A 27,568-nucleotide genomic window follows, 5' to 3' on the forward strand; every position below is an offset into this window, starting at 1 on the left:
ATTGACAACAAACTGTCATTTGGAAAAAATAAAACGGACTCGATATATAAGAAAAGCCAGCAGCGCCTTTTTTGTCTTCGAAAACTCTCGAAATTCCAGGTGGATTCTTCCCTGATGACTATGTTTTATCGTTCTTTTATCGAATCTGTTATCACTTTTTCTTTCATTTGTTGGTTTCAATCTTTGAAGGTCAAGGACAGAAACTTGCTCAATAAGGTTGTCAGTCTAAGCAGTAAAATCATCGGGTCGGCTCAACAAACTTTACAAGAACCTTATAACAAACAGCTGATCAAGAAACTCCATGTTGTCTGATTCTCACATCTCTTAATAAACAGTTTCAGTTTCTACCATCAGTTACTGCTTACACTCCCTTTTGCAAAGACAAAAAGATACAAACACTCCTTTGTTCCTCCGCTATTGTTCTTTTAAATGCTGGAAGGAAAAGGTAGTGGGTGAAAAAGCCTTCCCTCTTAACTATAGCTTAGGCCTGTACTATGATGTGTAACCTATTGTAATTTATTATGTATATTTTATGTATATTTACCATTGCATGCTTCTCCTGTCGCGAAACTAACCGCCCCCTTGGGGACAAATAAAGTAATTGATTGATTGATTGATTGATTCCTGAAGGCCAACAGCGAGCAGCTCTGAGAGACTGGTCTGCAGGAAATGTGACTGAGTGAACCTCCTGTGGATTCTCTGTGTTCCAGGCTGACAGGTAAAGCTTTCACAAAGAATGCAAACATTTAAAGCTACACCATAACCAAAGTGAATGGACATGAATGATAAATCAACATGAGACTGTGAATGAAGCTCTGCAGAAGCAGAGGTCACGTTGTTGCTGATGTTTGGGCCGATCACTGCGATCACTGCATGGTCTTCAGATTCCCATGTAGGTGTTCATCTTCCCCAGAGCATCACACACGGTGGTGAGGTCGCTGCGCAGATCCTGCACCACGTTCTCAATGCTCCGCGTGTCTTTCAGCAGGTCCATGCTCTGCGTGTACGGGTTGTAGTACACACAGAACGGCCTCTTTATTGTTTTTGCAAACTCCCTGTTGGAAAAGGAGGAGGCTAAGTTACTGTCAAGGGGCAAACAAGCAATTTCATCATCACTCTGAACATATTTGTTCATGTTTGTTGTGTTATGTAATCATCAGTGAAATACATCAAACATCTCAAAGCAGCACCTACAACCACTGATTCCTCTGTTTTTTCACATTAAATGCCTTCTGACTAGTACATGACTTTTAAAGAGACATTGTGACCATTTTATGGAGTAGGAACAAATCCCGAAGGTATAATGGTTCTTTTTGGGGTGATTATAAACATTATTCATTTAGCAAGGGGATTAGAAAGTATTCAATAAGTTATCTGGGTGATGAAGCCAAAGTGCTACTACAAACTAAAGCTGTTTTTTTTCCCCAGCAGCTTTAGGGGTCTGACATGTACACAATGCATATACATGTGCAAGTAACTTGTTGATGAATGGACAAATGGTTTTGACTTTTTCATTCTTAGATGAAATGTTTGGCTGTGGGTTTCAACCGTTATCTCACAGACAAAGGCTACCTGAAAGTAGATTCTTATTATATATATATATATATATATATATATATATATATATATATATATATATATATATATATATATATATATATATATATATATGTATATATATATATATATGTATACATGTATATATATATATATATATATATATATATATGTATATATATATATATATATATACACATACATACATACATACATACATACATACATACATATATATATATATATATATATGTATATATACATATATGTATATATATATATATATATACACATACATACATACATACATACATACATATATATATATATATATATATATATATGTATATATATATACACACACACACATACATATATATATATATATATATATATATATATATACATACATATTAATTACAATACATATATATATACATGAATGGGCGTGGCCTAACGGCTCAACAGCGCCCCCTAGAAAACTTTTCTCTGCCATAACTTTTGAATGGTTTGACATAGAGAGTCGTGGGTGGTGTCATCGGACTCGGTTTTGAGTCCTTGACCATAATTGCCGCAAATTAACCCCGCCCCTTCTTCTGATTGGTCGATATTTCATAGTTCCTTTTTTCTGCTATAACTTTTGAATGGTTTGACATAGGAAGTCGTGGGTGGTGTCATGTCTGATATGCTTATGGGGGACGGTGGCCATGAGTCCCGTTCATCGCTGCTTGCAGCTTTAATTTTCTTAATGAATTTATATTTAATTAGGCTAACTGTAAGTCCATTGTCATGTTGAAACTCATCTTGTGGCTTCTTAACTCAGATATTTTAGAGGTATAGACAAGTTACATGCCCTAGAAGTTTGTTTTACACATGCATGTGAGTATGTGCACAGCTTTCTGTTGACCTCATCTTCTCTTTGGCCTCCTCAAAGCTCTCTGAAACAAAGTAAACCTCCTGGAAGGTGGTGATGAGACACTCCTGGTTGCAGGTCGTCTTTGGATCAAACATTTTCACACAGGCTTTATCCGACAGAGCATGCTGGGAGTGGAAGAAAGAAGAAAGAACATCAGTCGTTCTTGATATGATAATCATGTCCACAATCAGTAAAAATAAAAGCTACCAAATCAACCAAAACCAAATCAGCAAAAGGTTGGGTGGTAGGGCAAATACAATTGTTACCTTTACTTGACAATATTTCTTTCAGAAAGTATCAGCCCAACATATTTCATGTTTTGTCAGGTCATCTTCTTCTAAGTTATGAACATATTTCCATTTCCAATGCAGGTCAGGATGCAGCTCCTGAAGTTGTCTCTAGGTGCTTTCCAGAGACCCAGAACATTTTAAGTTTAGTTTTAAAGGTGGAGGTGGTGTCAGCCTCCTTAACCCAGATTGGAAGTTGGTTCCATAGTAACGGTTCCTGATAGCAGAAGATCCGTCCTCCAAATCTATATTTGGATACTCTAGGAACTACGAGTAAACCTGCACTCTGAGAGCAGAGATCTCTGTTAGGAACATAAGGCACTATTAGGTGGACAACATATTTAAAGGGGACCTATTATGAAAAACAGCTTTTCTCTTGCTTTAACATATATAAAGTGGTCTCCCCTCAGCCTGCCAACTCAGAGAAGGAGGAAAGCAACCAAATTCTGCAGTGTCTGTACAGCCGCCCGGATGAGCCGTCCAGTGTGATGTGGATCTACGAGCCGTTCAGATTCTGCTCCCGTCGTTACGGAACCAAAATGCAATTTACATAGGTTGGCCTCCGATGCGTGAAACCACGCCCACAACTAACTCCTCCAGCCGGAGCTTCTGCCATTTTTTAGTAGCAGTGTATCGCGTCATTCAGGCAGCCAATCAGCACAGAGCCTCATTATCATAGCCCCGCCCACTCAGAATCCTGCATAGATAATGAGGTTAGAGAATGGGAAGATAAAGACATGGCTCAGAGGCTGAATTTCCAATTTATTTAGCAAAAACAAACAATCAAAAGCTTGTTTTTAAGACATTCAAGGCCCGTTTAAAATAGGTATTAGATGCCATAATAGAATAGATAGATGCCCCTTTAAAGAATAGATACAATAGATACAAACAACCATGCACACTCATGTGCAATTTAGAATCATCAGTTAACCTACGACGCATGTTTTTGGACAGTGAAGGAAACCGGAGTAACCGGAGGGAACCCACGGAAGCACAGGGAGAACATGCAAACTCCACACAGACAGACCCTGCCGGGCCAGGGAGTGGAACCAGGAACCTTCTTGCTGTGAGGTAAACCACTAAGCCACCGTGTTGCCCCATTTAAAGAATAATGTATGTTCTTTTATAGAAACATCTTTCTAAAGTAAAGACTTGTATGCAATCCTCCCTTCCTTTTTAAAGTACTTTACCTCTGAAACTAATGCAGGTCATCTATAGATCAAAGCTGATGAAAATCAGACATTCCCTTTAAACTGTGGTTCAATAGAATAAAAAAAAAAACAAACAATAAAAAACGTATGAAACTAATTTGTCCCTTGACAAATGAGTTGGTACCCTCAACATAATGTTTAGTTTATGTTTCAGGTAATATGCAGCACAGCATAAAACGTAGGAGAAACTGCGGTTGTAGTCTATTGATATGAGCACCTCAGCGATGGACTGTTTAGTGTTGTAGTTACTCTGGTAGACATTACTTTTAGCATCTAGTTCTACTTTAATAAAAAAACAACCTTGGGGCTGTTGTTATCAAAAACACATGTATTTACAACAGAGAGGGATGTGACTCCAGCAACTCATAAAAATTAGATTCCCAATGATGGATTATAAATCTGGAACCAGTCAGGACCAGTCAGGGAAAACTGAAAGAGCCTTTTGGATGAGAAACTTTTTCAACAGCCAAGAAAACAAGTTGAGCTGTCTTGCACTCACATTAAGCACACGCCTGCAGAATTGGAGAGGGGAGTGAAGTTAATGACTACATCAGGGGTCTCCAACCCTGGTCCTCAGGACCCCCTGTCCAGCATGTATTAGATCAGGGGTCGGCACCCCGCGGCTCTACAGCCGCATGCAGCTCTTTAGCGCCGCCCTAGTGGCTCCTGGAGCTTTTTCAAAAATGTTTGAACTTTTTTTTCCTTTTTTCTTCTTTTTTTCTTTCTTTTTCCTTTTTTTCTTCTTTTTTTATTTTTTTTCCTTTTTTAAATCTTTTTTTTTCCTTTTTTCTCTTTTTTACTTCTTTTTTCTTCTTTTTTTCCTTTTTTTCCTCTTCTTTTCTTCCTTTTTCCTTTCCTTTTTAATCTCGATATTTCGACTTTTTTCTCGAAATTTTGACTTTTTTCTCAACATTTTGACTTTTTTCTCGAAGTGCATAATGAAAAAAAAAAAAATGTTCCCCCAGTTATAACTAATATCGATACATGCAGCATGTGTTGCCTTCAATCTAAGGCTTATACAAGACTTCATTTTTTGCGGCTCCAGACATATTTGTTTTTTGTGTTTTTGGTCCAATATGGCTCTTTCAACATTTTGGGGTTGCAGACCCCTGTTTTAGATGTTTCTCTGCTTCAGTACACCCTGATACAAATGACTGTCTCTTTAACAGACTTGCCCAGACCTTGGTGACAAGGTGATGATGGTCATTAATTAGAATCAGGTGTGATGATGCAAGGCAACATGTAAAACATGCAGGACGGGGGTCCCGAGGACCAGGGTTGGAGACCCCTGGACTAGATCCTCTGTACAGAGCTGTAAGAACATGGTTGAAATAAGAGCTGCTGTACTGTTTCTATGTGGTAAATATAGAATGGCTTGCCACAGATGTTCTGGAAATTGTGTCAACTAATCAACTAATTTGTGTGTGTGTGCGTGTGTGTGTATGTGTGTGTGTGCGTGTGCGTGTTACCTTCAGTTCTCCAATAGAAGACAGTAAACCAGCTCCATAAGCTCTAAATTGACCATCCTGTTTGCAGAGTCCAAACTCAATGGTGAAAAAATAACACTGAAACACACAGAACAAAGATGCAAATCACCACGTTGTGAGGTTTTAACAGTTTTGACTCAGACATCCTAGTGCTGTGTCACCAACATGAGGAGGATCACTGCAACGCTTATTTTCTTGTGACAGGACACGTACAATAGATATTTAATGTGATAATGCAGAGCTTTATTAATGCAGGGATCAGTTCACACTGTATATCAACATTACAAAATTCAGTTTTAAAGCTCCCTGAGACTTGAATTTGCAGACTGTAAATGATTATATTACATCAAAATCTCCGGATCACACAGAGCCACACAAGATGCTACAATGAAGTGTTTCTCAAGAAACAGGAGGTCACTATGAGATGTTTTTTTTTAGATACTAAATACATTAAATGTAAAATCAGAAAAAAGCTTCAACTACTGTAACATTAATGTGAAAATTCTGACTGGCACCAGGGAAGAGCTGCCCCTCTTTCACGAAGTATGATAAAAGTACGATGAGTTTTTTCACAAGAACATGACTCCTAAAATAAATGGATACTTTTCTCTGGAAAAGTTTCAAACAGGTGAACAATGACCGTAACTTGATTCAGTTAAACAAGCTCTGATAAGTTGGTAAATCATGTAGTCGCATTTATAGACAATTTTTGGCTGTGTAGTAATAATGGATTTAACTTGTAACACACTTTCCATTCAATGAATCTCAAAGTGCTACACTTAGATCATTATTCATTCATACACATTCTCACTGGTGGTGGTAGCTACGTTTGTAGCCACAGCTGCCCTGCAGACTGACAGAAGCGTGGCTGCCATATCACGTCAAACGGCCCCTCCGACCACCACCAACATTCATACACATTCATACACATTCACACGGGGCAAGGTGGGTAAGGTGTCTTGCCCAAGGACACTACGACAGCAACTTGGATGGAGCGGGATTCGGACCGCCGACCTTCCGATCATTGGACGACCCGCTCTACCACCTGAGCTACTGCCGCCCCAGTGATGGATGCCTTAACGCTTTGAGATTACTTGTATCCCTTTCCAGCCTTTTACTGATCAACTATTCTTTATCCTATGTCTTGATCGTATGAGGTCTTGTTTTATGAGACATGGTTCACACGGGCAGAAGCAAACTTGTTTTTATCAATCAAAGTAGCTCTAAACCACATATCTAAACTAATTTCATTGACTGAGCAACAGGGGTGCAAACTATTGACTCCAATAAGCTTTATTCATTCTTTGGGTTCACTTTTACTCTATCCACCAGCACTGTGAATATTACATGAGTGTTTATTAATAGATGAAGATCAGATCCTATTTTTATGGCAATTTAATCCAGAAAACAACATAATTCCAAAAGGTTCCCATAATTTTTCTTGCCATTATAAAACCTGTACAGAATATGAAATTTGATGTTATATTAACTCTTTGAAGTGCTCTCAGTCTGCATTGAACAAACACATGTATTTATTGTTGAGTATGCATGCTGGGAGATTGACACTGACCGTTGCTAATTTCTGTACATCCTCATCAGACGCTCCCAGCGAGGCCAAACCAATCTCCTGGGAGAACTGGGCGAACTTCGGATCAGCCAAGAGAGGAACGTGACCCAAAAGCTCATGACATGTATCACTGAGTACAGAAACAATCTGTCTACATTAAACTGCGTTCATCATCTGGATGATCAAACTGTAGTGGAATATATTAGAAATAAATGAAGTGAGGTAAAATGGAGGGAAACTGTGAAGTAAAGCGGCGTGAGGCATCACTTTAGCTCAGAAGCGAAGCAACGTGACTTGAGGAAGAATAAGGTGAAATAAGGTGAACAGGCCTGAAGTCAACTAGAGTGAAGTGAATCAAAGGTGTGTGGGGTGAAGTGAAGTGGAGTAAAAGTGAGTAATATGATGTAGTGAACCATCCATCCATTATCTTCCACTTATCCACGTTCCGGTCACATTGGCAGCAGTCTAAGCAGAGATGCCCATATGTCCCTCTCCACAGCAACCTCTTCCATCTTTAAGGAGGACAATAAGCTCAACTAAGAGATGTAATCTCTCCAGCATGTCCTGGGTATTGTTCTGGTTGAACATGCCTGTAACACCTCCCCAGCAAGGCATACAGGAAGCTTCCTAACCAGGTACCCTACTCACCTTATCTCTAAAGGAAAGTCCAACAAACCTATTAAGGAAATTCCTATTAGAAGCTTGTACGATGGTATAAGCAATCTCATTCTTTCAGTCACTATCCACAGTTTGAGATCATAGGTGAGTGTAGGAACAAAGATGGACTCGGAAATTGAGAGCTTCCCCTTTGGCTTAATTCTCTCTACACCACCACTGACCGTTACTGAGTTGGTGGAACTGTAGAGGTTTAACCGTTCCGTCTGTCAATCTTTCATTTCATTCTTCTTTCACTCATGAACAGGATCACAATGTACTTGAACTCCTCCACTTGTGGCTGTACATTGCTACCAATCCAGAGAGTTCATTCCACCATTCTGTCCATAAAAGTTAAGACCCTAGCACAAGGGGGGCCGGAGAGTGTGCTCCAACTACAGGGGGATCACACTTCTCAGCCTGCCCGGGAAAGTCTACTCCAGGGTACTGGAGAGGAGAATACGGCCGATAGTTTAACCTCGGATTCAGGAGGAACAATGCGGTTTTCGTCCCGGTCGTGGAACACTGGACCAGCTCTATACCCTCCGCAGGGTGCTCGAGGGTTCATGGGAATTTGCCCAACCAGTCTACATGTGCTTTGTGGACCTGGAGAAGGCATTTGATCATGTCCCTCATGCCATTCTGTGGGGGCTCAGTGAGTATGGGGTCCAGGTCTATTAAGGGCTGTCCGGTCTCTGTATGATCGGAGCAGGAGTCTGGTTCGCATTGCCGGCAGTAGATCAGACTTGTTCCCGGTGCATGTTGGACTCCGGCAGGGCTGCCCTTTGTCACCGGTCCTGTTCATAATTTTTATGGACAGGATTTCTAGGCGTAGCCAGGGGCCGGAGGAGATCCGGTTTGGGAACCTCAGGATTTCATCTCTGCTTTTTGCGGATGACGTTGTCCTGTTGGCTTCATCGGACCTTCAGCATGTGCTGGGGCGGTTTGCGGCCGAGTGCGACGCGGCAGGGATGAGAATCAGCACCTCCAAAACCGAGTCCATGGTTCTCCACCGGGAAAGGGTGGCGTGCCTTCTCCAGGTGGGTGGAGAAGTCCTGCCTCAGGTGGAGGAGTTTAAGTATCTCGGGATCTTGTTCACGAGTGAGAGAACGTTGGAGCGGGAGATTGACAGACGGATCGGTGCAGCATCTGCAGTTATGCGGTCGATGTACCGGACCGTCGTGGGACACGCTGGAGAGACTACAGTATCTCTCTCTGCTGGCCTGGGAATGCCTCGGACTCCCCTCGGAAGAGCTGGAGGAAGTGTCTGGGGTGAGGGAATTCTAGTCATCTCTGTTGAGGCTGCTGCCCCCATGACCCGGTTCCAGATAAGCGTTGGAAAATGGATGGATGGATGGATGGATGGATGGATGGATGGATGGATGGATGGATGGATGGATGGATGGATGGATGGATGGATGGATGGATGGATGGATGATGGATGGATGGATGGATGGATGGATATATGGATGGATGGATGGATGGATGGATGGATGGATGGATGGATGGATGGATGGATGGATGGGTCCTAGCATGGGTATAGAGCTTGACTGGTCCACAGCCAGGACAGAACCCACATTCCTCTTCTTGAATATGAGGTTCGAGTATTGACTGATTCCGTTCTCAAAGACCTCTGCGAAGACTTTGCCAGGGACTCAGAGAGATGTAATTTCCTTATATTTGTAAAACACCCTCTGTTCTCCTGTCCAGGGGGAAGGGGGACCGTCCCCAAGTACTTTGTTCTGCAATTTATTGTACGAGAGAAAAGTTTGATTTGATGGGATTTGATTTGATTTGCCAAAGATGTTATTGCAATGTCAGTGCTTGCCAATACCTGCTCATTCTAGTAGAGCAAGTGAAGTGAAATGTGAAGCAAAAAGGAGAGAGGTGTATTAAGATATGTAATTCAACAGGGGATTGAGTGAGATGAGGTGACCTAATGTCAAGTAAAATGACTGAAACGTGAAGTGAAATAACTCAAAATGAAGTTCAAATAATGACAATTCTTTGAAGTGTATCAGATGTGTAAGATACTCACGGTTCAGGGGTGTAGAGTGGGTCAGTGCTGTGACGAACATACTGAGTGCAATTAAACACTCTGTAGGCCAAACCAGCCAGGAAGTCCCTAGGAGACAGGTAACCTGCTACGGGACGAACTGTGAAACCAGAACGCTCTGAAACACAATAGCATGCACAGGAAGTTAAGTTAGCACACAGCTTCACAGCTCTGTTGTTACAGACACACATTACAGTGATTTTTTTAGTCACAACCATCAAGTTTGCTGATGACACCACCATCATTGGCTGCATCACTAGCAATGATGAGGCAGCCTACATCAGCAGGACCAAGGAGCCCACTGTGGACTTTGGGAGGTAACAGAGAGGTGGACATGTGTCTCTTTACATAGAGGGAGCAACGGTGGAGAGGGTAAGCTGCTTCAGATTCCTGGAGATCAACATCAGCGAGGATCTCAGCCGGTTACACTACACTGCCATCATCATCATCAGCGAAGCACCATCTCTTCTTCCTGTGACATCTGAAGAGTTTGGCTGGACACCAGGATACATATTAACTTTTACAGATGTACCATTGAGAGTGTCCTAGCTAAGAACAACACAGCCTGGTACGGCATCTCTGTACCACATTCGAACGCAATGCTCTGAAGCGGCTAATAAAATCAGGTCAGCGCATCACCAGGTCAGAGCTGCCAAGGATCATCAAGGATATTTACAACGAGTGTTGCAGAAGAAGGGCTAGGAGAATCCTGAACCCAGTCAACCAAGTGTTGAACAGTTCATGCTCCTTCCATCAGGCAAACGTTTCAGGAGCATTTACACGGACCATAGACTGCTTGGTTTGAGTCCTATCTTAAAGACAGGGACTATTTTGTGTCTTTAGGTAACTACAAATCTGAGCTAACAAAAATAAAATGTGGAATCCCTCAAGGTTCAGTTCTTACCACAACTATGCAGATGATACACCAACCTATTTAACCACCTCACCAGGGGACTATTATCTATTGTTCTCACAGGTCTAGAACCTCCATCACCAGCTGCAGTTAGTCCAGAACCTGCTGCCTGAGTCCTCACTGAGACCAGGAGACCAGGAGACCAGGAGACCAGAAGACCCGAGTCCTCACTGAGACCAGGAGACCAGGAGACCCGAGTCCTCACTGAGACCAGGAGACTAGGAGACCAGGAGACCAGGAGACCAGGAGACCAAAAGACCCGAGTCCTCACTGAGACCAGGAGACCAGGAGACCCGAGTCCTCACTGAGACCAGGAGACCAGGAGACCAGGAGACCCGAGTCCTCACTGAGACCAGGAGACCAGAAGACCCGAGTCCTCACTGAGACCAGGAGACCAGGAGACCCGAGTCCTCACTGAGACCCAGAGACCCGAGTCCTCACTGAGACCAGGAGACCTGTACAACATGTTACGTGTCCCACCAGGCACACGCAGACTCTGGACCACTGTTAGACTGTAATTAAGGACGCATACCGCTCTGTTCCCCGCGCAGCTTTGGGGCACTCTGTTCATCTGAACCCGACCTACAGGCAGAAACTAAAAACATCTAAGCCTGTAGTGAGGACTGTGAAGAAGCGGACAGAGGAGTCAAAGCTGAAGCTTCAGGCCTGCTTCAACTGCACGGACTGGAGTGTTTTTGAAGTCACAACCACAGAGCTGCATGAACTCACGGACACTGTGACGTCCTACATCAGTTTTTGTGAGGACATGTGTGTGCAGACTAAGACCTTCTGCACATACAATAACAACAAGCCCTGGTTCACACCGAACCTCAGGAAGCTGCGCCGAGCCAAGGAGGATGCATACAGGAGCAGTGATGGAGCCAAGGAGGAGGCCTACAGAAGCGGTGATCGATACCTGTTTAAGCAGGCCAGGACCACGCTGACGAGGGAGATCAGGAGAGCAAAGAGGAGCTACGGAGAAAGACTGGAGAGTCGCATCTCTGCCAACCCTGACCCTTCTTCTGTGTGGAAAGGTCTGCAGAACATCACTGGGTTCAAAAGAACAGCTCCACTTCCTGCAGGCAGCCTCAGGCTCGCGAACTAGCTCAACAGTTTCTACTGCCGGTTCGACGGTTCAGGCCAGCAGCACACCACCATCACCATCACCCCCCGCCCCCCCAGCTGCCCCCATCCCCAACAGCACTGTCTCCACCACAGACTCCTTCAGGTTCCTGGGATCCACAATCTCCCGGGACCTGAACTGGTCCACCCACATTAACTCTGTCAGGAAGAAGCTCAGCAGAGGTTAAACTTCCTGCGTCAACTCAGGAAGTTTAACCTCCACAGCAGCTGCTGAACCTTCTACTCTGCCATCATACAGTCTGTTCTCTTCACTTCCATCACTGTCTGGTTCAGATCGGCCACCAAATTAGACAGAACAGACTGCAACGGACAATCAGGTCTGCAGAGAGGATAACTGGGACTAACCTCCCATCTATCCAGGACCTGTACCGGTCCAGGACCAGGAAACGGGCAGGTAACATCTCTGCAGACCCCTCACACCCAGGACACAGTCTGTTTGAACTCCTGCCCTCTGGACGGCGCTACAGAGCACTGTAGCCAAAACCTCCAGACTCAGAGACAGTTTCTTCCCCCAAGCTGTTGCTCTGATGAAGTTTCATCACTCATAGAGTCTCAGAGAAACCAATAACTCTGCAATAACAATAATAGCACTAACTATCACATGCTGTAACAATGCACCTTCCAACAATAATCATGTCTGCCTCATTCTGCTGCACTTTCACTTTAAAAAAAAATTGTATATATGTTATTTTATTTAGAGCCGTCATTTTTCTACCTCATACTGCTGCACCTTCTGTTGTTTAATTGTATATATGTCAATAAGAGCCACATTTGTTTATTTTTCAGTTTGCTATTTTTAAATCTGGGTACAGCAAGCGAAACAACCAGAGTCAAATTCCTTGTTGGACAATGTTCAAACCTGGCCAATAAAGATGATTCTGATTCTGATTCTAATTCTAGATGTTGACATTGTTAATATATTGTTTGTTGAGTGTGTCCATTGACTTTTAAGGGTGACTCCGAATGAAAAAGGGAGCCCTTTATACACAAAATTATACTGCAACGCCTGCAGTCCACGGTGAGATGTAGCTAAAGGAAGGTGACACACCTCTGAGGAACTGGGAGACGTCCTCCAGCTGTGGTATGTTGTCCTCTCTGTAGCCGCAGTGTTTGGTCAGCAGCGGCAGGTTCTTCAGGTACTCCCTGCAGGCGTGTGTCGGGTACAGCCGGGTCAGCTCTCTGAACACAACGCCCCAGGTCTTCACCTCTTCAGGGGTGTACTTGATGGTGGGGATGGGCTGCCCACTGGGGAGGGGACTGGATCAGGGCACAAAACTCTCCCCACAAACAGACGGCTTCGCTTCAGGCGTGAAACAATGATACTTACAATTTATAATTCATAGCCACCTCCACAAAGTACTTCCTGCGTTCACGATAAACATTGTCTTTAAAGCCCTGAGAGGAAAAAAGAAGACGGAGACATAAAACCCAATTCTGTTTTTGAGATGGAAAGTTGCGTATAGCCAGTACTGGAGTTGAGGGGGGATGAGGGGGGGTGAGGGGGGATGAGGGGGGATGAGAGGGGATGGCATCCCCCCCTGAAATAAAAACGGTCCAAATCACCCCCCCTGTAAAACTGCCATCCCCCCTTTTCATCCTTTATGTCATTTCATCAATGAATGTGGTTTTACTGCTATTTCAACATTTACGAGTCATCACCAGAAAAATAACACCAGAAAAATAACTTATTTGACAATTTTCACCTGTTTCAAGTATATTTTCACTTGAAATAAGTAGAAAAATCTGCCAATGGGACAAGATTTATCTTCTAATTACAAGCAAAAAAATCTTGTTCCACTGGCAGATTTTTGTACTTATTTCAAGTGAAAATCTACTTGAAACAGGTTAAAATTGTTGTTTTTTCCAGTGATGAGTCTTGTTTTAATTGTAATGAGATTTTTTTTACTAAAATGAGACATTTTAACTAGAAATAGGACAAATATTCTTGTTAAGATTGTGAGTTTTTGCAGTGATCCATGTTACTTATCCTGTGAAGGACAGAGTCATATTGATAAGTTCAGAAAAGTGTTTTTTATTGTTGTGTTTTGATGTATTTGATGTAAGCCCAGTGGATATTTAAAGCTTACAGAAGGCTGCATTTAACTGCTGCTATGTCATTCCTGCAGTATTTCTGCAGCTGTTTTGGTCACTGCTATTATTTGTAATATATTATATTATTTATAATCAGCACAAATGATCTGTCCCCATATGATAAAATCCACCATCCCCCCTGATATTTCTTTACAACTCGAGTACTGCCACCAGCCATACACATTCACACTCATTTCTGCAGAAAATGTGGAATGTATTAACCACCAAACAACCATTTTTTGGAGTGTGAGAGAAAGTTGGAGAACTCTAATAAATGTATGCAGGAAACATGAGAGCATGTAGACTCCACACAGAAAGAACACAACTAGGCTCAAACCTGGAACCTTCCTTCTCTGAGGATAACCATCACGGCAGCACGCTACCTCGTACCGTACTGCTTCAAATTATTTGTAATTTGTTTTTTACTGTTTGATATTCTTTAAATTTAAAGAGCGAAATAACCGGAGTCAAATTTCTCTTGTTGGACAATGTTCGAACCTGGCCAATAAAGACAATTCTGATTCTGATTCCGAAATTAGGTCTGGACAGATAAAGTCATTCAGAAAAGTCTTTCATCAGATTGGTCGCTGTCAGCATGTTGATGTTGTTAAGAAAATGTACAGTTTTTTGCATGTTCCATGTAAACTCACCGGGTGGTCTGCATCCAGCTCGGATCCGTACATCAACACTCTGTGAGAACACTGATCCAACTCAGAGATCTTCATGGGGAACCACGGAACGTCGTCTTCGTCTGATAAAACACAAGATCACAAACAGACCAGAACACATTTACTTCAAGGGTCTTGTTCTTGTTTTTATGCTCTGTGTTAAGTAGGGAGTAAAATCAGATGTCTGTGAATTTGTTTTTTTATTTGTTTCGGTCGGAACCTCTGTTTAAATGTGGTAGACAACTCTTCTTACAGCACAAAATCAGTTCAGTTCATTCGGTTTCATCTTCTCAAATATTCAAGCATTTTGAATCTGTTGTCCACGCAGGGTGATGTCACATTGTACTACTACACCTGTAGCAGTACAATCAGTACTCGAGTTGTAAAAAAATAATCAGGGGGGATGGTGGATTTTATCATATGGGGACAGATAATTTGTGCTGATTAAAAATAATATAATATATTACAAATAATAGCAGTGACCAAAACACCTGCAGAAATACTGCAGGAATGACATAGCAGCAGTTAAATGCAGCCTTCTGTAAGCTTTAAATATCCACTGGTATACATCTAATACATCAAAACACAACAATAAAAAACACTTTTCTGAACTTATCAATATGACTCTGTCCTTCACAGGATAAGTAAAATGGATCACTGCAAAAACTCACAATCTTAACAAGAATATTTGTCTTATTTCTAGTTAAAATGTCTCATTTTAGTAAAAAAAAATCTCATTACACTTAAAACAAGACTCATCACTGGAAAAAAACAACAATTTTCACCTGTTTCAAGTAGATTTTCACTTGAAATAAGTAGAAACATCTGCCAGTGGAACAAGATTTTTTTGCTTGTAATAAGAAGATAAATCTTGTCCCACTGGCAGATTTTCCTACTTATTTCAAGTGAAAATTTACTTGAAACAGGTGAAAATTGTCAAATAAGTTATTTTTCTGGTGTTATTTTTCTGGTGTTATTTTTCTGGTGATGACTCTAAATGTTGAAATAGCAGTAAAACCACATTCATTGATGAAATGACATAAGGGATGGAAAGGAGGGATGGGAGTTTTACAGGGGGGGATGATTTGGACCGTTTTTATTTCAGGGGGGGATGCCATCCCCCCTCATCCCCCCTCATCCCCCCTCAACTCCAGTACTGACTATACCTGTAGCAGTACAATGTGTTTGCACATATTGTTATCTGTGTTTTAGGGCGTCTGTACCTGCTTCAGCAGGCCACTCGTTTGCAGGCGTTTCAAAGGAGACGATGGTGAGATTGTCCTTGAGATGCTCTAATAGCTCATTGAACTCTTTCTTGCTGCAGTTGCAGCTGGCAAAGATCTCCACCTCATTAGGAACCCGCTTGGACACCCGGGACTCAATATGGTTCAGGTTGACCTGCTTCTCCTGCAGGAGGACGTGGAAGAAGGATAAAGGAAGAAAAACTGTTAAAGTGAAAACACACTGCAAAAACTCAAAATCTTACCAGGAATATTTGTCTTATTAAAAATGTCTCATTTTTAATCAAAAAATCTCATTACACTTAAAACAAGTCATTACCAGAAAAATAACTTGTTATTTGACAATTTTCACCTGAAATTAGTGTGAATGTGTATGGCTGGTGGCAGTACTGGAATTGTAAAAAAAAACATCAGGCACTGCAAAAACTCAAAATCTTAACAAGAATATTTGTCCTATTTCTAGTTAAAATGTCTCATTTTAGTAAAGAAATCTCATTACACTTAAAACAACACTCATCACTGGAAAAAACAACAATTTTCACCTGTTTCAAGTAAATTTTCCACTTGAAATAAGTAGAAAAATCTGCCAGTGGGACAAGATTTATCTTCTTATTACAAGCAAAAAAATATTGTTCCACTGGCAGATTTTTCTACTTATTTTAAGTGAAAATCTACTTGAAACAGGTGAAAATTGTTGTTTTTTCCAGTGATGAGTCTTGTTTTAAGTGTAATGAGATTTATTTGACTAGAAATAAGACAAATATTCTTGTTAAGATTGTGAGTTTTTGCAGTGCATGCTGCAATGTATGTGAAGGCTTTTCAGTTCTGGGTCTGGATCTGAACTGAAATGCACATGGATGTTGTTTAAGGTTGTGGTTCTGTGTCTGGTTCTGACCTGGAAGAGTCTGAGAGCTTTGACCAGACAGCCGACCTCATTCTTCAGAGAAAACACCACCGCGGTTTTCCCAGAATCCTCCGAGCTTTCGCTCTCAGGCTTCTCATCGATGGGACAGAAAGACGTCCGCCTGGACTGAAGACAACACCACAGACGCATGAGGTCCAGAGTAAACCGTCCCATTACATCTGGGACTATCTGCATTTTCTCAACTTCTGTACTATGGGAGCACACTTGTGACACCGTTTTATTATGTATTATGTAGTTGTGTGTCATCGTCTTGTACCAGTGGTTTCCACCCGTTACTGGAATCCTGAGACCTTTATAGAAGAACCACGGATGAGCCGAGCTGAGAAAAGTATTGCACTTCTTTGATAACTAAGCTCTTTGGTTCCAGGGGTTAATTAGCTTTAGACTTGAAACAGAGTTTAAGTTCTATCTGGATCAGAGGTGGATAGTAACGAGTTACATTTACTCCATTACATTTACTTGAGTAAGTTTTGGGAAATGTTGTACTTTTAGGAGTAGTTTTGAATCACTATACTTTGTACTTTTACTTGAGTAGATTTGTGAAGAAGAAACTGTTCCTCTTACTCCGCTACATTAGGCTACGTTGAGCTGTTACTTTTCTTTTATCCCTTTTATCCACGTACGCGTCAATCTCATGACATCACTGAGTGATTCTTTGGGAAAAATGTTTGTTTTTGCATGTTTTGTCACATTTACACAGACTCAAACACACACAGAGTTTCTATGAGTTCATGTTTGTTCTAGTTCTGGTTAAAAAAGAAAAGTACAAGGGCTTGACATTTTGTGCCACTTGTGCTTAATTTATTTTTTTATTCTGTTATTTTATTTATTTATTTTATCATTTATTTAGTTTATTTTTTTTAATTTTATTTAGTACTTGAATTTACTTTTTTAATTTATTTTAATTTAAGCGATTTTTGATTTTTTTATTAATTTTAATTTATTATATTATTTTATTGATTTAATTTGCCTGAAGATGATTATTTTGTACTTTCGTCTGTTTGAATGGTTGTGTTAAAAAAATAAATCAGACGTTACTCAACAGTTACTCAGTACTTGAGTAGTTTTTTCACCAAGTACTTTTTTACTTTTACTCAAGTAATTATTTGGATGACTACTTTTTACTTCTACTTGAGTCATATTATTCTGAAGTAACAGTACTTTTACTTGAGTACAATTTTTGGCTCCTCTACCAGCTCTGCAGATGTCCAACTGAGCTGAAGTCTTTGTGCCTTCACATGGAAATCGTTCAGTGGTTTGCAGTTGATTTGCAGTTCCTATGAATCTTCGTAGTCTTTTGTAGATGGCAGTGCACGTCAGACCGATAGACGGAAAAACTAGCAGTTTTGTTGCACGTGATTGGGCTGAGTGAAAGGTCTGTGTGGATGTGGAGCTGCATCCGATTATCTGCTTCTATTCAAACATCCCTGCTCCTGCAGCCGCTGTCACAGTCATGAATTACACATGAAGTCGCTAATGGAAAGTATTATATATACTGTAGTATATAAGAGACTTGGTGGAGGACATGCCGGATACCAAGAATGTGGGCACGCAATCAATCACACAAATCAGTGGATGTTGTCGCTAGTTACCACAAAGAGTTTAACCTAGAACAGAACTTATTATGTCAAAATCAAAAGTATAGACAGGCCATTTGTAATTCTAGGATGAACAGCAGCATAATACTAAAAGTCACTGGAAGGTATAACGGTCTGGATAGAAGTCATAGATTCTGTAACTCTGTAACGTCAACCGTATTGGAGATGAATTTCATATTTTGTTTGAATGTAGAAATGTAAATACAGGACTGTCTCAGAAATTAGAATATTGTGATGAAGTCCTTTATTTTCTGTAATGCAATTAAAAAAACACAAATGTCATACATTCTGGATTCATTACAAATCAACTGAAACATTGCAAGCCTTTTATTATTTTAATATTGCTGATTATGGCTTACAGTTTAAGATTAAGATTCCCAGAATATTAAAAAATTTTGAGATAGGATATTTGAGTTTTCTTAATTTTTGCATTACAGAAAATAAAGGACTTTATCACAATATTGTAATTTTCTGAGACAGTCCTGTATAATAAATCTCAGACAAAAATACTTACCAAAATATTCTACATACCGACCATCTATGTTTAAATTGATTTTGTTACTTCAATCTAATAAGTTAAATGTTATTTATAAATTAGGCGCCTTTTTGAAGACTGTCCTTCCTCTGTTTAAATGATTTTTATTTTTTTTTTCCTTTGCCAAATTGAGTATTTTAGTTGAACATGTACAGCCTGCCACTTGCTACAAATGTACAAATGTTTGTGTTCTTGTGCTCCATACCATGTGATCATGGTCGTGAGTTAAAATTATTGATTGATTGATTGATTGATTGACAGAGTATATTTCCTACTAACAGGAGAAGTATTCTGAACTCTTGTGATGTGTCCAGCTGCAACATGGACAGCATTTCCTCCAGTTGAATAGTTTTATCTTCTGCTGCAGCAAGTTTCACTTTCTTATTGCAGTCTTGTTTAAATGCTGCATTATTCGGAGAAAAACAAGACTAAACCTTATCAATAAACCGTTATATCAGTAATCCAATCACTTTAGGACAGGGATTGTCAACCGGTGGTCCGCGACCCCCTGGTGGTCCGTGGCGGTATTGCAGGTAGTCCGTGAAATTGTAAATGGAAAACAATAATAATTTAAAAAATATACAGGACTGTCTCGGAAAATTAGAATATTGTGATAAAGTTCTTTATTTTCTGTAATGCAATAATGTAATATATTCTGGATTCATTACAAATCAACTGAAATATTGCAAGCCTTTTATTATTTTAATATTGCTGATTATGGCTAACAGCTTAAGAAAACTCAAATATCCTATCTAAAGAAATTTGAATATTCTGGGAATCTTAATCTTAAACTGTAAACCATAATCAGCAATATTAAAATAATAAAAGGCTTGCAATATTTCAGTTGATTTGTAATGAATCCAGAATGTATGACATTTTTGTTTTTTTTAAATTGCATTACAGAAAATAAAGAACTTTATCACAATATTCTAATTTTCTGAGACAGTCCTGTATATCTATTTTTTAGACTCAATTTATTTTCCATTTACTATTCATTTTTGTGAATAATTCACCCATCCAAATGATGTCAAATGAGTGAGAGTGAACGTTGTAATATTATAAGCCCTCTTGGCTTCCTATTGTTCATTTTTCATTGACTGTTTTTTGTTTTGTTTCTTTTTATAGCAAAAGGTGCAAATACAAATATACACTGATGCAAATGAATAGCCGATATAGGCCCATACTCTTATTTAAAAACAAGGTGCAAAATAAAACAAACATCCCCAAAATCAGTGGTTCCAGAGTTGCTTCTTGGTTATAATGGTGGGACTGGGACAAAACCAGTTAAAAAACTTCTGCTTTAAGAAGTTAGTCATAAAGTAAATAAATCTGAACTCCACAACATAAAAACCCAGGAGATGGAGATGGAAGTGAAGAGTGGTGTCTCTCACCATCTGCCCCCCAGTATGCCTCTGCTGCTGCTGCTGGTTCTGCTGGTGGAACATGGCTGAGTCCAGGGACAGCCCCCTCCTGGACCAGTACTTGCTGGAGAACATCATCATGGCCGGCTGCATGCGGGGCACCGGCGGCCGGCTCCCATCCTTCATCACGTGGGCCGAAGCCATGGGGAACCAGTGGGTGTACGAGTACCAGGGCTCCAGCCTGCCGTCCTGCTGCTGCCAACACTTGTGTGGACCAGCAGCTCCCCACGTCCACCTAAATACTCCCACAGGACCGTGGGGGACTCCTCCCACTGCAGCAGCATCACCAGTACTGGAGTTGAGGGGGATGAGGGGGGATGGCATCCCTCCTGAAATAAAAACGGTCCAAATCATCCCCCCTGTAAAACTGCCATCCCTCCTTTCCATCCCTTATGTCATTTCATCAATGAATGTGGTTTTACTGCTATTTCAACATTTAGAGTCATCACCAGAAAAATAACACCAGAAAAATAACTTATTTGACAATTTTCACCTGTTTCAAGTAAATTTTCACTTGAAATAAGTAGGAAAATCTGCCAGTGGGACAAGATTTATCTTCTCATTACAATCAAAAAAATCTTGTTCCACTGATTTTTCTACTTATTTCAAGTGAAAATCTACTTGAAACAGGTGGAAATTGTTGTTTTTTCCAGTGATGAGTCTTGTTTTAAGTGTAATGAGATTTTTATACTAAAATGAGACATTTTACCCGTTACCTGAAGTCTTCTCACTTGAGTCTCTTCTTCACATCCTCCGCTGAAGCATTCAGGTGAGAGGACAGGAGAAATGAAGAGAAAATGAAGGGTGTACCATCTGTGATATATCAGGGACAGGTGTCTCCGTCTCCTGAAGCCCAGGAGTTACACTGCAAAAACTCAAAATCTTAACACGAATATTTGTCTTATTTCTAGTTAAAATGTCTCATTTTTAGTCAAAAACTCTCATTACACTTAAAACAAGACTCATTGCCAGAAAAATAACTACTTATTTGACAATTTTCACTTGTTTCAAGTAGATTTTCACTTAAAATAAGTAGAAAAATCTGCCAGTGGAACAAGATTTTTTTGCTTGTAATAAGAAGATAAATCTTGTCCCACTGGCAGATTTTTCTACTTATTTTAAGTGAAAATCTACTTGAAACAGGTGAACATTGTTGTTTTTTCCAGTGATGAGTCTTGTTTTAAGTGTAATGAGATTTCTTTTACTAAAATGAGACATTTTAACTAGAAATAATATAAATATTCTTGTTAAGTTTTTGAGTTTTTGCAGTTATTCTGAGTTCCTGCTTCAGGAAAGTAATGGCGATAGAACCTGTTCAGTTTGCTGTAAAATCTGATGGATCTTTTTTTTTAGGACAGGTCCTTCAGTCTGGAAGAAGTGCTCTTTCCAGAAGGAACATAATCTACCACTTACAGATCTGCTGAACCTGAATAGTTTATTTTCTCTTATGCTAGCTCCACATCAGCAGATGTTTTTTCTTTAACGTAAAAGTTAATGCAAATGCCTTTTTTTATGTCCCTTCTTCTCTGACGTTGTTTTCCCGTCTGCATCCAGTGAGGATGAAGAGCAGCAGGTGTGATGACTGACAGCAGCATCTTCAACAAACCCCGTGAGAACGTGGCAGCAGCTTATCAGCCCAGCGTGGAGACAATTTCCTGCTGAACAGGAAATGAAAGAGGCATCTGCAGCAGAGAGCTTTGGTCTCACTGCGATGCAGTTTTATGAGTAGATTGAAGGTGATACCTCCATCTCTCTCCTCCTCCTTCAAATGTCTCCCCTCAGAGATAACAGAGGGGGATTGAGGGCGGCCAGAGTGTCCATCACTCAGATTAAAGCAGCTGGAGCTACATTTGCTGGACCAGTGACATTTCGGTAAAAGATTTGTGAATTAAAAGTGCATCTGAATGAAACAGATCAGTTTTGCATGTTAATGGCAATAAAGCTGAACTCAAACTGTCTCCATGATCCAGCGCTGGTGTCTGTTTTCTTCGGTGCGGATGACTCTGGCTTTGTCCCAGTTCATGATGTGATTGGCATGATGTGGCCGTAGAGATCAGGAAACATGGACAACACACGATGAACAGAGATGAGGGAGCGTACATGCGTGACACTCTCTGAAGAAGGCGAAAGCTCTGCCAAAACTGTCAGAAAAGTTTGAAGGTAAGAACTCGGATCCTGAACAAAAGAAAATCACAAAGCTATCAATCTGAAGACATAATGAACATAATACAGCTTTAAATGTTGCTCTGATTCATTTTATTCTTTCTATTCAGACTCTAAGCGTCTCCTCGAGTTACACATTTAAAGGGGACCTATTATGAAAAACAGGTTTTTTTCTTGCTTTAACATATATAAAGTGGTCTCCCCTCAGCCTGCCAACTCAGAGAAGGAGGAAATCAACCAAATTCTGCAGTGTCTGTACAGCCGCCTGGATGAGCCGTCCAGTGTGATGTGGATCTACGAGCCAATAAGATTCTGCTCCCGTTGTTACGTAACAAAAATGCAAACCACGGCCACAACTAAACACCGTGTAACTGCATGCGAGCGTCCGACTATCGTAGCACTGCGTGACATCAGACACTCTCTGTCCATCTCCCTCCAGCAGCTGCCACTTTATTGAGGTTTTTGTAGTGAAATGAGGAGGAATCATAGAGATAACTTCTCATTTCAACTAACTGGATCAGCCGTTCCTCATCATGACTGTTTCCTACAGCGCTTTCAACCGGCTTTCAACGCGAGCGGCAGGAAGAAAATAAAAGCAGGGCGTCCGACAAATGTTCAGCTCAAAACGACGTGCCGCGTCGCTGCGGCCAGTTAGGACAGTCCAATAGAAAATAAAGCAATGGAATTGATTTTGTCGCTGACGCTCACTCGCATGCAGTTAGGACACGGTGTAAAGGTTGATTTATGGTTCCGCGTTACACCAACGCAGAGCCTACGCCGTAGGGTACGGTTACGCGTTTGAATTAACGCAGAACCATAATTCAGGCTTAACTCCGCCGGCCGGAGCTTCCTCCATTTTTCCGTAGCGGTGTATCGCGTCATTCAGGCAGCCAATCAGCACAGAGCCTCATTATCATAGCCCCGCCCACTCAGAATCCTGCATAGATAATGAGGTTAGAGAATGGGAAGATAAAGACATGGCCCAGAGGCTGAATTTCTAATTTATATATAAAAAAACAATCAAAAGCTTGTTCTTAAGACATTCAAGGCCCGTTTAAAATAGACATTAAATGCCATAATAGATTCCCTTTAATGATTTTAGACTTTACAAAATCAGTCTTGTGACTCCATCCAAACCTCCGGTTCACAAACTACCACTCTTGAGTTACAACTGTACGGTGTTGACTCTCCATTTTAAGACAGATGTGATTGTTTAGTTGCTTCTCCCAGTATCTTTTGTCCATGCCGTTTGATGAACATAATGAAAACTGTTTTATACTCTGTAAAACACGTGAACAGCAGGAGATCCAACATGAGGCTGCAGCAGGTGAGAACGCTCTAGGAGGTGTCCTGGTCAGAGGCATTTACCACTGCAGCATCCCGCAGTATGAATAAGAATCCAACCAACAACCTCCAGTTCATTTTTGTTGTCTGAGAGATAGAAAGACTGAGGCATTTTAACCAAACATTACGCATGTAATATTTTAACCCCGCAAATCCATCGGAGGACATCTTGACTCTTGTAATGATGTCACAGCTGTGGAGTTATTCCTGGGGATATTCTCACTCTCCTGAGAATATCTGCTCTCCCCGATGCTATTTAACATCTACATCTACGATATACCCGTAACAACATCACGGAAGTACAGCTACGCTGATGACCTGGCCATCTTGCTCAGCAAGCCTTCCTGGGAAGCAGTGGAGGACGGGCTATCTGAGGACATGAACATTCTGTCCTCATACCTGAAGAACTGGCGCCTCAAGCTCAGTGTTGAGAAGACAGTGGCTACAATATTCCATCTCTACAACAAGGAAGCAACCCGTGAAAGTAACATCATGGTCGAAGGTTCCCGGCTACAGTCCCAGTCCTCCCCGACACACCTTGGGGTGAAGCTGGACAGAACACTATCATTTAAACAACACCTAGACGGCGTCAAGGCAAAAACCACCGCCCGTGCCGCGCTGATACGATACCTAGCCGGTACTACCTGGGGAGCCACCACCAAGACACTGCGCATCTCCACCGAGGCTCTGGTGTTCTCTGCCGCTGAGTACTGTACCCCAGTCTGGAGCCGTAGCCCTCATGTCAAGAAGCTGGACCCTGCCATTAACACCGCCCTACGGACCGTCTCCGGATGCCTACGAGCCACTCCCTCAAACTACCTGTCCTCGCTGGAATTGCTCCAGCCGAAGTCAGACGAGACGCAGCTACGCCGGCCCTCGCTCTGAAGGCACAGACGAGTGAATCCCACCTCCTCCACAAGGCCGTCACAGAGACACCACAGCGCAGGCATCTCAAGTCCCGGCGCCTCTTTGCCACACAGGCCCAGGAACTGCTCCAAACAACACCGGCTGATTCCTCCAAGGCTTCCTGGGTGAAGGCAAGATGGAGGGACCAGTGGAAGGCAGCAGAACCATCCAGGCTGCACCAGTTCATTGAGGATCCCACACATGTCCCTGGTCAGCACCTCCCCCGTAAGGAGTGGACAACCCTCCACCGCCTGAGGACAGGTGTGGGACGTTTCGGTGCAGCAGTGCACAAGTGGGGTCTCTAAGACAGTGCCCACTGCGTATGTGGGGATCCATCACAGACTGTGGAGCATGTGATGTCCAGCTGCCCCGTATACCGGCCACCGAATGGTGATCGTAGCTTAATAGACCTAGACAATGACACGCTGGTCTGACTTGCTGCAACGGAACTGAAGGTCTAAGGACATACGACAGAAGAAGATCTGCTCTAAAATCCAAATGTGTAAAACAACACTTGTACTTACTTTCACTAAAGATCCACCTCAGACATTGTCACTAAGTGACGTATTGCCTGAGTCTCCAACTGTACTGTATCTTGACCGCTGCTCCACACTTGGAAGTCTCTTTGGATAAAACCGTCTCTTGTAACTGAAATTTTTTAAAATAAAAAATAAATAACTCTTGCTTTTGATCATCCGTTCCTTGATTTGAAAGAGATTTCAGAAGTGTACAGACTCCAACAAGGAGATGACTTTGACCTGGAGCTGATGTAGAGAAGAGAGGAACAAGTGCAGAACAAGAGGATGGAAGCTTGGAGGATGAAACTGCAGGGACAAACGGATGACGTCCCATCATTTTACAATCCATTGTTCTAGTTTGTTCTTTTGCATAATGATGCAATTGATAATAATGAATCAAAATGTACTTTTTCCTCTATTTGCTCAATTTTAAGCACATGACAGACGTGAATATTTTACGGATAAAAGCTATTAATCACCAGCTTTGAAGCCATTCCTTTAATTAGCACATATATAAGCAGACAACATATACCTCAGGAGATGACCATAACTGCCTCTAGAAAGAGAACATTTCCATTTGAGATTTATTAAAAAATAACCCATTGTAACTAATTTAGAAAAAAGAAGAGAACTAAGGTGCGACTTATTTTTATTTTAATACAAAACCGGTAACAACACAAGTGTGCAAAACAAAAACGCATACAGGTACAGGAGAAGAGGGGACACTAGAAAACAAACAAAACAGACAGACGAAAAATAACAGTACAAAACAACAAAATCAATGTTTTTGCTCAGATGTGTATGTATGTGTGCACGTGTGTGGTGTGTATGTATGTGTGCACGTGTGTGATGTGTATGTATGTGTGCACGTGTGTGGTGTGTATGTATGTGTGCACGTGTGTGATGTGTATGTATGTGTGCACGTGTGTGGTGTGTATGTATGTGTGCACGTGTGTGATGTGTATGTATGTGTGCACGTGTGTGATGTGTATGTATGTGTGCATGTGTGTGATGTGCATGTGTGTGATGTGTATGTATGTGTGCACGTGTGTGACGTGTATGTATGTGTGCACGTGTATGGTGTGTATGTATGTGTGCACGTGTGTGGTGTGTATGTATGTGTGCACGTGTGTGGTGTGTATGTATGTGTGCACGTGTGTGGTGTGTATGTATGTGTGCACGTGTGTGATGTGTATGTATGTGTGCACGTGTGTGATGTGTATGTATGTGTGCACGTGTGTGGTGTGTATGTATGTGTGCACGTGTGTGGTGTGTATGTATGTGTGCACGTGTGTGATGTGTATGTATGTGTACACGTGTGTGATGTGTATGTATGTGTGCACGTGTGTGGTGTGTATGTATGTGTGCACGTGTGTGGTGTGTATGTATGTGTGCACGTGTGTGATGTGTATGTATGTGTGCACGTGTGTGACGTGTATGTATGTGTGCACGTGTGTGATGTGTATGTATGTGTGCACGTGTGTGATGTGTATGTATGTGTGCACGTGTGTGTATGTATGTGTGCACGTGTGTGGTGTGTATGTATGTGTGCACGTGTGTGATGTGTATGTATGTGTGCACGTGTGTGATGTGTATGTATGTGTGCACGTGTGTGATGTGTATGTATGTGTGCACGTGTGTGATGTGTATGAGTATGATCGTTTTCTAGAATGATGGTTATTTTAGGAGGGAGAAAGCAGCCAGTTAAATACATTAATTTGTTTGTGGGTTTTTTTTTTGTTTTTTGTTTCATTTTCCCTTTTAATTTGCTTTCTAATTTGGTATGTTTCCTGCCAGTCCAGAGCCCGGACACCCCCACCCCACATTGACTTGAATGAGAAAGTGTGTCCAAATTCCCAACTGACTGTTTCCTTTTATCATAAGTTCTCAATTTCACCCTCTCCATCCTTCTAGCTGTGCTTTACTTTGGGCCATCAGACCCATAAGGAGGTGGTCAGTGTCTAATCTATCTATTCATCAATTTAGGAATCTATTGTCATATCCTATCAGTTATCATTTGAGGGGTTGGGGGGGTGCCCCGGAACTGCCTGCTCCTCAGTTTTAATAACATCTTAAGACATCTCTACACTCAACAAGGACACTTAAGGTCTTTGGAGGGGGGGCTGTCAAATGTGGTTACTGGCACAGCCACATGGTGGCCTGACCCCCCCCCTCCCTGTTTTAACCGCATTAGTCACACCCACACACTCATCACCAGGGGGGGTGAGGTCTTCCGCCACCCATGTTTCACACATTTGGCCTGGGGCGGGGGGACCCTGGGGCGGGGGACCCTGGGGGGGGTTTGGCCTGGGGGGGAGGGGTTGGGGGACCATTAGGGGGGTGTCCTGCGGTGGACTGGCGGCCTGT

The 27,568-nt window shown here is 41.6% G+C and overlaps 1 protein-coding gene across 1 annotated transcript; it reads right to left on the bottom strand.

Moving 5' to 3' along the window:
- Positions 1-626: 626 nt before the first annotated feature.
- On the bottom strand, positions 627-20,456 carry tph2 (tryptophan hydroxylase 2 (tryptophan 5-monooxygenase)). The gene is made up of 11 exons (XM_061722716.1): positions 20,241-20,456; positions 16,687-16,821; positions 15,774-15,957; positions 14,533-14,633; positions 13,119-13,186; positions 12,840-13,036; positions 9,718-9,853; positions 7,029-7,155; positions 5,441-5,536; positions 2,465-2,598; positions 627-1,055 (listed from the first exon to the last, which is right to left on the bottom strand). Exons 1-11 carry the CDS (start codon positions 20,412-20,414, stop codon positions 881-883), a joined length of 1,527 nt encoding a protein of 508 aa, XP_061578700.1. The 5' UTR covers positions 20,415-20,456; the 3' UTR covers positions 627-880.
- Between the last annotated feature and the right edge of the window lie 7,112 nt (positions 20,457-27,568).

Source organism: Cololabis saira, chromosome 5, assembly GCF_033807715.1.
Source record: "Cololabis saira isolate AMF1-May2022 chromosome 5, fColSai1.1, whole genome shotgun sequence".
In the NCBI taxonomy this organism is placed as follows: Eukaryota; Metazoa; Chordata; class Actinopteri; order Beloniformes; family Belonidae; genus Cololabis; species Cololabis saira.